We start from the raw sequence: 11335 nt of genomic DNA, 5'->3' as shown, positions 1-11335 counted from the left end.
CTGCTTTTTAAAAAGAACACCGGTATGTCAAAAGGAACTTTAGATATTATTCTGATTACCTTCTTTTGCGGAATAATAATCCGATTTAAATTAGACTGATATGTCGATCCCCACACTGAAACACAGTACAAGGAGCGCAAGGAAGTTTTGGGAACGCAAAAACTAGACTTATAATACCTATTGACTTTGATATTTTTCAAGACACGCTAAGAATGCGAGGCTTACATAACAAAGACTCATCGAGGGTAACACCTTAAAATACTGTTTCTTTCACACGTTCAATAACATTGTTGTCAATTTGAACGGAACGCAAGTGTTCTCCTTTGGCAAACCGTCGTCCCCGCCTTCTTTCCCTTCAACGTGAAGGGGGCAACATCGTGTAGCAAGGGCGCGCGGTGTAGCGTGCCCCAAGGATCAGTGCTGGGGCCTATATTGTATGTATTGTACACGTCCCCGCTTGGCAACATTATCAGAAGTTATGGCCTATCATGTCATTTCTACGCTGATGACACCCAGCCTTACTGCTCATTCACGCTTCATGATCAAGCGGCTTCAGTGAAAACAGTTGAGTCTTGTTTAAATGATATTGAGGCATGGATGCTTGCAAACATGTTAAAGCTGAACAGGGATAAAACTGAGCTCCTAGTGATTGGACCAAAGCACAAAGTCAACCCAGCTATTAAGGGTATTCATGTGGCTGGTGCATACACTGAAGTCTCTAATAATGCTAGAAATATAGGTGTAAGTTTTGATTCCCATGTCAACCTAGAGAAACATGCTATGAACACCTGCAAAACGGCCTTCCATCATTTACGAACTATAGCAAAGATAAGAAACTGGACTAACTATTATGTCATGGAGTTCAGGGCTGGAATAATAATCGATAATGAGATGTGATTTGAAGGATGGATACAGACTTTGTGGTGGATTGTATTGTTGAGGGAGGAGGGGGGTACTGCCTATAATGGCCTATACCTGGAGGCTCCACCCGACAGGGGTACCTTTTTCAGGTTTCGGGTATATGAAAGGGTAGAGAAATGTGTCATCTTGATATGTAAAAGGACCAAAAAGGGCTAACAGAATGATTTTACGGCTGGGAAATGGTCGAGGAAATTTCCTGGTTCATATTCATCCGTACTGAGATGTCTACCAGGAAACGTTCGCCCATATCAATTTCGTTTTTTGATCCAAAAATTTAATTAATTCGAAACAAATTTATGAAACCAAAAACATTTCATTTAGGCCCACGCCTATTAGAACTCCGTCCGAGCGCGTTTAGCAACTCTACAAACTTCATGAGCAGCTCTTGTTCCGGTTTCCATGGCCGTGTGAACGCAAGCGCAGGCCGTGACATTGGTAGCTTCACCAGCAAAGAACAAGCGGTCTTGCAAAGGGCTGGCAAGCAGGTGACGCATGCCTTGCGCATGCCTAGTAGGTGAGCTGTAGGCTCCACGGATAAAAGGGTGTTTTGACCAGTGATAATACACATAGTCCATCAGTTGGTCCGTAGCCGTGGTCGGGTGCGACTCAGTACTGAAATAAAGATAAAGACGCTGAACGGTAAATCACCTTAACCATTTAAAGCCTAAGATCAAAATTTGAATTCTCATTTGTTGCCGCTATTCATCTCCTACGGAAGCAATGGGGAGAAGTTGATAAAATATCAAGCAAATTCATCTTGTGTGATCAGGTCCGTAATTCTCATGACCACTCTGTTTTACAAAGCACTGATTTTACAAGGAGAAATTTGATACTAATCACTCTTAGGGCTTACAGGGTTAAAGGGGCTACACTATGGTGTCATCATCTTTAAATAAAAATAGCCTAATTTTTCCGGTCTGTTGCTTGTAATCCATTTTAGATTCTTCCATCCTGAATTATTTTTTGTCCTTAAAAGTACCTCACTTGTAAGATTCTATTTTATCGAGCAATTATTTTTAGGTTTCCTTCTAATTTTAGTCAAGGTAATTTTGTACGCTGCAAAATAGCAACTCAAAATAGACTTTCGCGGCACAGTTCCTTCAAAAGCCCCTTAGGAAATACTCTGAGAACCAGAGGATTTTCTATCGCGATCGTCGGGATGCTTCGATGTCGGCCGCAGGCCGACAGATCTTCGGTCAAGGGCCGAAGCCACGAGCGCTATAAAGACTCGACCGACACCGGAAACCGCGCACGAAAAGTCTCTGGGTACTTATTAAGGCGGACTCTATAGAAACGGGGGAGACCATGGATCAATTTAGGTTTTCTGGGAAACTGCCCACTTACCCCTCCCCTAAGCTAACATTAACACTTACTTTTCACTTAGGGCAAAACGATGGCTTAGGGGAGGGGTAGGTGGGCAGTTTCCCAGAAAACTAAATTGATCCGAGACTACCTGGTAGGGGTTAATAGAGAGGGGGATTAGAAAAAAGAAGGGGTTTACATGGAAAAAGGGACTAATGGGAACTCTGCAGCCCTAATAAATAAAATGAGAAAAAACAGTCTTGGAACCCAAGGCAGTAAAAACGAGAGTTTCATGAGGACACTCGTCTACTTTCTCCCAGAAATTACCATATCGTATACAATTTACACACTTTCATTAACTCTCGCCCGCTCTTTTGTTCCCATAAGCTACCAAATTCTCCCGAACCCCTCTCATATTTGCGTCAAACTCAAGCATTATCGTGTTTCGGGTTGGTGTTTTGCGATTACTTAAACTGCCAGAACAACTGCACTGATCATTTTTATTCATTTCAATTTGTTTTTCGGCAGTTGACATCTGCCTCCTTCACAGGCTTTCCAAAGGCTTCGTGAGGAGCACGGACAAGCGAGAAGCGCGAGAGCTGGAGACAAGCGAGAAGCGCGGGAGGGGATGATGGGAACGAGCGCAGAGCACGAGCGACTGGGGACGAGATGGAGTTGACATATTATCGTATTCGTTGTTATGAACTCACCCGAATATTTCATCCAATTGTTGGAGGAATCCGTCCAAAACATCCCTTTCGGTGAGATTCATTTTCTGTTCCGCAGGCTCAGCAGTTTGAAAGCCGGCGATAATGTAACATTTTTCATCACTTTCAGCTGAATCACGTGTGTACATCCATATTTGGCTGACGAAACCACGCACACAGTAAATAAGATTTACTTTATCTGACCAGAACTGTGATTTGAACCGACAAACAATTTTCAGCCCTCCTCTCATCTGGACCCTGTCTACCGCCTTTTTCTTGCTTTCTGGTAAAGCTGGAATAAAGTCGATGTCGCCATCTTTAAGTACCGTGAGCGGCACTGTAATGACAGCGTACTTGGCTGTTAGCATTTCACCATGTTGGTTTTTCAACACAACGTATTCTCCAGGACTTGCTCTATCTTGTCTATCACCGGAGATCTGACCAAGATTTCCTTCAAAGGAGAACTTCTTATCAACGCAGATGTAATTTCAATGGTTATATAGGTTTCCATCCACAGACACAATGGCTGGATTACAGACCGGGCTGCGCTTTTGCTCTTGGGTGACAGAGAAATCTTAGTTTTCTGGGCAAATTCTGTTGGCTGGGCACCCATCATAGGTCCAGAGCTTTGGAGTCCCTACAATAAACCTGGTTTTCAGGATCCTCTCCGTCATTTTGACTCGACCCATTCGCCCCGGGAGACGAGTAGGAGAGGGGCCTGGGAACGAGGTCGTTCTACAATTTTTCTAAGCGTTCACCCTTAACTGTATACGGTTGTAAACGGTATCACCACGGAAAGTACTTCTCAGCAGCTTTCATCTAACAGAGCAACATTGCCATTGAAAGTACAGAAACAATACGGTAAACACTGCGCGACAGACCCGTTGGGGCCTGTACTAAGTATTCGCCTTAGATGGGTGCCCGCTATTAAGGAAAGGGTTCAAGAAAAAAAGCGAAGAACGACAGGGATATACGTGGAAGTTTGAACAGGAAGCAGCTCTTGGACTACATTTTAGAGGGGTGTCCGCCTGTTGGCCATTTTAAGTCGAGCGTGAGACTGGGTCTATGTTGTGTCGAATTGCACTATGGGACTGTTTTTCCTAGTCCCTGTACGGCGTCTTCCCAAGCCCTTCTCGGTCAATGTATTTCAGTGACGTATCCGAGACGAACGCTCGGACCACGTGACCCGAAACGCATCGTCCGTGCGCAATTATGAGGTCCAGGGACGACCACGGATCATAGAAGACGTCAAAATGTGGTAAAAACATCAGACGACACACTCGCCTGCGGCTCGTGTGCCACTTTGTTTTTACCACACTTTGGAGTCATTTGTGATCTATTACTGGACAGACGAACGGCAATATGAAATCTATTTTTTAACCATACATCGAAAGTGCTGTTGAAAACCCTCTAGAAAGAGCGCTATATAAATTTTTATTACTATTATTTATTATTATTATTCAAATGAAATGGGGTATGCAGGAAATATATCGTACACTAACTAACCTTTCCAATTTATTTCCTTCACTTGCCATTTGAGACGCAAATCAACTTTACTGCATTTGTTTAATAAATATTCCACTAACTGTGAATAAGAACCAGCCAGTCTGAAAAAGGAAAAAAAAAGAAATATGTCAAAAAATAAAAACGAAAGAAACAGAAAATTAAACAGAGAAGATACGAGATTCAGTTCCATTTTTTCGGATAAAATACTGGGAACGCGAATGATTATATACTTGAATGTTTATATACGAGACTCCCTTGCGACAATGCCAAAAATAGTAAAACCTGAAAATCACTACTTTCAAAATCTGCGCTAAGAGAATTTCTCTAACACGAGTGCATCCCTATCCATTGATGTAACAGAAAATCGGACGAGCTTTTCTGAACACAAGAAAATGTGCATTTTTTCGCTCTGTTCAGCACTTCATGCTGATTTTACAACGTTCCTCCAAGAATCTGAGATACACGTATTTCTAGTATTTTCGCCATCCTCTGAAAATTTGTCGGGGTTGTAGTTCCGTTTAGGCCCGTCCTAGGACCTTATGATTAGTTGCATTTTTCAGCGAATTTTCGTCAATGACTTTTGAGATTTTTTACTTGAATTTTTCTTGTTTCTCATTCCTGTCGCAACTTTGGAACAACATTTCGGCAATTTGACTGCTGGTGAAGAAATCAGATGAGGGTCAATCGCACGCGCGGTTCCTCGCTCTTTATGGTTGTTTAAGATTCGAAAAACTAACAAAAAGGAGGCACCAGGAAATTCCCCCCAGAATCCTTTTGAATCCTCAGCTGAATGCTGACGATTAATTGCTCAGTCCTGCAACCATATGCGTTACTCCACAAGCGTCGAAACTTGCTTGTTACATGGGCTTTCCTGGAGTCAGAATACCGTTTAAGTCTCTTGACGGGGTGCACTTGGAATACTGCCATTATAAAGTACAAGTGTGTTTTGTGACCTTATTTCATTCAGAAAAATCATCCCGTTTTTATGTACGAGCGAGAAGAAAATGCTCAATTTTCGCTAATTTCATGCTCGAAAGATCGCCGACTTAGACTTTTCCAGATTTCTAAAAAAAAAGAAGCCGTTACAAGTTTTAATGTGTTTTTTGAAATTAGTGTACTATAGAGATTATTTGGGCAAAAAAGGAAGAAATTAAAAAATTCGAGACTATCAACCGATTTTCGAAATTTACAGACGTTGGCTATTCTAATTTAGTAAAATCCAACCAGCGGGTTTATTATCAATGCTGCGTTCTGATTGGTTGAGCTACTACTAGGCTATATGTTACAGCCCACTAGTAGCGAAAAGCGCCGGCTTTAAAAACCAAAACAATGGCGGCTGAATCTCGTTTTGGTAGCTAAAGTTGTTTTGTCTCGATATGTTTGACCAAATAGTTGTATTTTACTAAAACAATTATTCCTCTCGCCCTCATGGCCTCTGAGTCAATAGCCCATTCGGCCGTCGGCCTCAAGGGCTATTGACTCAGAGCTCATTCGGGCTCGAGGAATAATTGTTAAAAATCTATTCATTACCTCATCACTATTATATAACTACAATTATTCTAATTCAGTAGTAACTTTAAATACCTTTTACTACTCTATTTACAAAATTAGAGTTGTTTTGATACTTCTTAGTGTGTTTGAAGGACGGTTCTACAGCTAGTGTTTACTTTCCAATCTTTTTCCTTTCTTTTTGAGCCTACTGGCTTATGGTCAGAAGGCTTTATGCTATCGACGGCGTGAATGAATGAATGAATCAATGAATGAATGATGGTAAGGTCTTTTCTATTGTTCTCGAACATGCAGTAACGCGTGACCTTCAAAGCCGAAGGGACAGGGTTCGATGCCTGAGATCGCCCTCTTTTTACGCGAATAGAAAAGAATTCTTCTTTCTTCTTCTTATTCTTTTTCTTAAGCCAAAAAAATTTCATATTATAAAAGTACATTACTCATTTCGAAAATAATTCTACTCAAAGAAATAAAGCAAAAAGAGGAAAATAACGCTTAAACCCTAATATCAAAGTATAAATTCTCATTTATTGCCCCTATACATTTTCTATACAAGAAGTGGGGAGATGTTAAACTATAGTATAGATTAAATTCATGAACGTGAACTTAATTCTTGTGCTGAACATTCTTAAGGCTTTTTAAAAAGGTTGAAGAGGATATTATTGCGGGCGACAAGACGAGCCCGCAATACTACTCTCCAGGTTGTTATTACGCATGCGTCGTATGTATGTAGTCAGTATTCGTTTGGACTTCCACTAAGAACGAATGGAACGCACAAAACGCAATTTCATCGCTTTTACCTCTCGTAATCTGATCACGCGTGTTTTGATCATCTATCACGTGAAACTTACGTAAAGCACAGCGTTGGACTAAAAGCGTTTTGACCTTCGATCGTTGTCGCCCGCACTCCTCAACCTGTCTAACCTTTGGTTATTACTAGTATACACACGGTTATTTTACATGTAAAAACGTCAGCTATTTAGCTGACCGTTCACATATAATATTACGGAAAACGTGCTTTGTTTTGACTTTTCGATAATTCTCGAATTGGTTTAGATAGATAATTTGGGTTTTCTTTGCTTTCTCCATCCATTCGTATTTCCTTAATGTGTTCACGGTTTGAGTTTTAGTCACTATGAATATCTTTTGAATCGCTGGTTGTATATAATGTTGAAAATCACGCTGTGGGAAAATGCAAACACGAAACTGTCACTTTTCATATGTAAACATTCAATTTCAAATTTCACAAATTTTACATAAGTTCCAAACAACTTATGGTAGGGAGGATTCCGTTATGAGGTTCGCGTGCTTAATCTTGGCAGTCTTGGCAAGAGGTTTCCTGCTTATTGCAATAGTCCCTAGACAATATCTGTAAAAAAAGTTTTCAACTTTTCCCGTAGCCGCCGAAGCAACCTTACATGCGAAACTAAACTTGTCTCACGTTTTTGACAACGTCACTGTCATTTTGCAAGCACATGGTTTCGGTTCGTTGTCGTAGTGGTACCGGGTTCGAAACCCGCCATTGGTCACATTTTTTTCCTCGAATTAAATAGATTCCTTTTTTGTCTTCTTTTTTATGGTTACTGGAGTACAGACTATTCATCGCCATTAAGCTCATGTCCTCTCAGAGGACTATCTTTTTAAAAAAAGTATGTACCTTCACCCTCTTAGATTAATTCATTACTATTAGCGGGTGAAATTTTGCGTTGCTGAAAGGTGATCAAGCGGTTCTCAAAGTTTCATTCATATGCAAAAAGAAAATTATGAGTTGCTCAAAGATGATCAAGCAGCGCTTAAACTTCCATTGATACGTATTTCTTCCGCATTACCGTAAAATTCCGAAAATAAGCCCCGGGGCTTATATTTTTCAAAGGCCCTTTTTCAGGGGTTTATTTTTGGAGGGGCTTATGCACGGAAGGAAATTTGCGTTTCAAAATCGATTGGGCTAGCTTGTAGTGGGAAGGAAATTTACCATTTTTGCTTTGTTTTACTTTGTATTCGAGAGCAAATTCCATGTACAAGCCCCGCGGGGGGCTTATATTCGGAGGGGCGATTTAACCGAGGGTTTTTTGCGTTACAATTTTGAGGGGCTTATATTTGGACGGGCTTATACATGGAGGGGCTTATTTTCGGAATTTTACGGTATTACACTACCGCAATTTTCACGTAATTAATAATAATAACTCGGCCACACCCAAACACATTTCAAGAGAATTATGTACAAATCAGTTTCGCATCAGCTCAGTCAGTGTGATGCAGCATTGACCTACGTAAGCGGTATTCGTTTCAGCCAGAACCTATATTAGCAATTTGCTGCCCGCGAATTAGCTAGTGACTCCGCTAATACGCAGGTACTTAGTTGACAACAGTGAGTGTAAACGTAGCTTTTTCTGCTATTCTGGCCGTTCGCCTTAACTTTCAGCGTAGTCGACAATGGTTGGAAGTGCGCTGTTTGAAGTATTCGGTAGTGTTGTTTCAAGCCTAACGCGAGGTGTGGGCGAGCACTTAGTCGACACCAACGAGGACTTGAGAAATTCAGAGTCCTTTGGTTACAACACCTTCGAAAGCACTGGTTTAGAATGGGATTACCATCCTGTTGGCGAATTTATTTACGAGGAGTACGGTAACAGAGAAGTTTCAAATGCTGGGTATTTGACTGTAAATCAACGGACAGATTTACACGCGTTCCCGCCAGAACACAGTGAAGATACGGTTGACGAAATTGAAGATACAGCAATGCTTTGGAAGCTGTTTAGACCATCGCTTAAGCGAACAATAATGAAATCCCTGTACTTTGGATTTCTGATTTCATTCTTAAGTGCACTTCTAACTGGGTCTGTTTCTATCTTTGGTTATTACATGAGCTATCAGGTAAGGCTAGTTTGCCTGGCTCGCCACAACCAATCGGCCATTCCCATTGAAATACAATGGTCCAAAACCGCATCTGCTACGATGACAGGGGTGTTTAGCTACAATTGGTTCACTTTGAACACTCTCTTCTTCTTTCGTTCATATCAAATTAAGGAAGTTAAGCAAAGTTTATTTTTAGTTTCGTATTGCTCTTATGTCCTTTTTGTCTTTTATCGCTTACTCCTTCAAGAAAATGGTATTTATTACTCAGTGTGGACACCACTTCTTAGAATTCCTGATAAAGCTTTGTTTGCTTTGGACGTCTCTGTACAAACTTGGATCATAGCTAAACATTTTTCCACGGGAAATGGAGCAAAGAAACTGAAAACTTTCATTTTGCTCATAGTTTCCTGCGCTGTGCCAATCACTATGGGGCTTGTTGTCGCTAATTTCATTTATCCAGCTTACGACAAGCAGGAACAAACTGGGAAAATCCTCATCGCAACATTCACTCCTCTTATCTTTGTTATTTTGAAGGTAATTTCTCGTTTCTCGGTTCAACGATTGTGGCGAATAAGTCACCCAGGAAGAGCATTTGTACACCTTGTACCAGCGTATTATGGATCTGCCGTCATGACGAGACTTTTGCAAGTAGATCTCGACAGTGTAAAATCAATCGCCTTGATTGGAGTAATTCATGGACTTGCAGAAGTCATAGAGCGGAGTGTTGTAGTTTTTATTGATTACCTGTATCACAGGATTTCCCAAAGAAAAACAGTTGCCTGGAAACATTTTCGTTCTCCGCGCCTAGAAAGGCTTGCAACCGACATCGCTATAATGAGTATGCTGTATGAGGCAAGTGCTGTTATATCTGTGAACGGTTTTCTTCACCTTCATGAATATTTTTACACGAACAACAAAACGTGTCCTCAAATAATACAATCTTTCGCGATAACCACATCAGTGCCACTATCAATCGAGTGGTTTTTCTCCGGAATGTCAATCGCTATTGAGACGCATTTTCAGAATAGACCGATCTTTGCTGTGTGGAGAAAACAGTGGAAGAGACACCTCATTTTGGCCATAATCAACGCTGTGCTCATAGTTATTTGGAGTAGCACAACGTTACTGGTGGCCATTAAGGGGCAATTTCCGGACATGAAGGATTATTGCGAACTTCCATTTACTCGTATGTAGCCTATGAGGCAGGAAAGTTCTTGACTCTTGATCGAATCCAACTGTGTGAATCAGATTTAATTTAGCCTGCGTCGCGTCGGTTAGTAGGGACCTTACGATCCGACAACGGCGACGTCCATGAAAGCCTCGCGGAAAAATAGACTCCGCATCCTTTCAAACCATTTCGCGATTATCCCAAGTCGCCCAGTTACTTAAAAGAAGGGACTTTTTGTTGGAGCTGAAGAGAGGGGGCCGCACCAGAGTTCAGACAGAGATTGTAGAATTTATCGCCTTGCCGTTCCAGTCCTCAAAAAACTTCAAATTTGGTCACTTCACGTCGTAGTCGTGCAGGGACGGCAAAGAAATGTAAAAAAAGCGTGATGCACGTGCGGGGGGCGGGGGGGGCGGGAGGGCGGAAGAAAAGGTCTTTTACGCAGGCGCCTGCAAGTAATATGGGCGCAAGAAAGGAAGGGGCGCGTGAGTCTCAGCCGCGTATCCCCTTCTTTCTTGCACCTGGAGAAGTGGTCGCAGACTAACTTGCATCCATAGCTTTCAAGCGCCTGGTCTTAAGGCTTGTCAATCTAGATAATGGGTCCCTTCAAGACCTTTTACACTTGGTCTTCAGCATCTCTCAGTATTTCTTTCACTTGAAACAGAAATCGATGAATGTCAGCCTTAGTCTTTGCCACTTAAAAACATGTAACTTTTTGGGCAGAGAGAAGTGACAAGCGCAAAAACGTCTGCGTTCGCACAGGGTGATCTTGTGTCCGATTAGATCATTATAATAAGTGAATAAATATTACTTACTTTTACTGTTGCGAGAGTGTGTTTTCTTTTGGCCACCATTTGAATTTTGCAAGCCAGTGCGAGGCTTAGGATCTAGAAATCTTCGGAAACCTTCCGGTACCTCTGTATTATACTCGGCAAGCGATCGGATCTTCCTAGGATTTTCGAAATATCCGACTGGCCCAGGGACCCGTTTCTCGAAAGTCCCGATAATTAACGGGCCCGGTAAGCTGTTGCCGTTTACACTAAAGGTCGAGGTTTCAATAGTTTTACATCTACCATGATAAAACTATCAGTTAATGAAACAAAATGGAGTAGTTTGCTAGCCAGGACCCGCGCTCTTATTCTTCATATTTCGATTTGAATATATGTTTTCGGGCCCGAAAAGTTAGCGGGGCTTTCGAGAAACGGGCCCCAGGCCCCCTAAATTTCTAAAATTTATTTGGACTTAAGAGTCCCCTATGCGACCGCAGTCTACAAGGAGTCTAACTAACCTGTAGTTGCCAGACCCATAATCCCAAGCATTTTCTTCACGGGAGGACTCCAGTAGTCCCATTTGACTGGGTGCCGCAGCAACAGTC

At 41.7% G+C, this 11335-nt stretch overlaps 1 protein-coding gene across 1 annotated transcript in view; it reads right to left on the bottom strand.

Moving 5' to 3' along the window:
- Positions 1 to 307: 307 nt before the first annotated feature.
- Positions 308 to 11335, bottom strand: part of LOC140942544 (uncharacterized) — a 15652-nt gene continuing 4624 nt past the window's right edge. Inside the window, exons 2-5 of the mRNA XM_073391459.1 lie at positions 11249 to 11335; positions 4437 to 4537; positions 2934 to 3381; positions 308 to 1533 (exon numbers count right to left, since the gene is read on the bottom strand). The exon at positions 11249 to 11335 is cut by the window's right edge and continues 479 nt beyond it. Coding sequence (XP_073247560.1) covers positions 1254 to 1533; positions 2934 to 3381; positions 4437 to 4537; positions 11249 to 11335 — 916 coding nt within the window. The 3' untranslated portion in view covers positions 308 to 1253. The remainder of the gene's footprint in view (positions 1534 to 2933; positions 3382 to 4436; positions 4538 to 11248) is intronic.

This window comes from Porites lutea, chromosome 7 (genome assembly GCF_958299795.1).
Source record: "Porites lutea chromosome 7, jaPorLute2.1, whole genome shotgun sequence".
In the NCBI taxonomy this organism is placed as follows: domain Eukaryota; kingdom Metazoa; phylum Cnidaria; class Anthozoa; order Scleractinia; family Poritidae; genus Porites; species Porites lutea.
The sequence above is the reverse complement of the archived record's forward strand: the minus strand, read 5'-3'. Positions and strand labels throughout refer to the sequence as shown.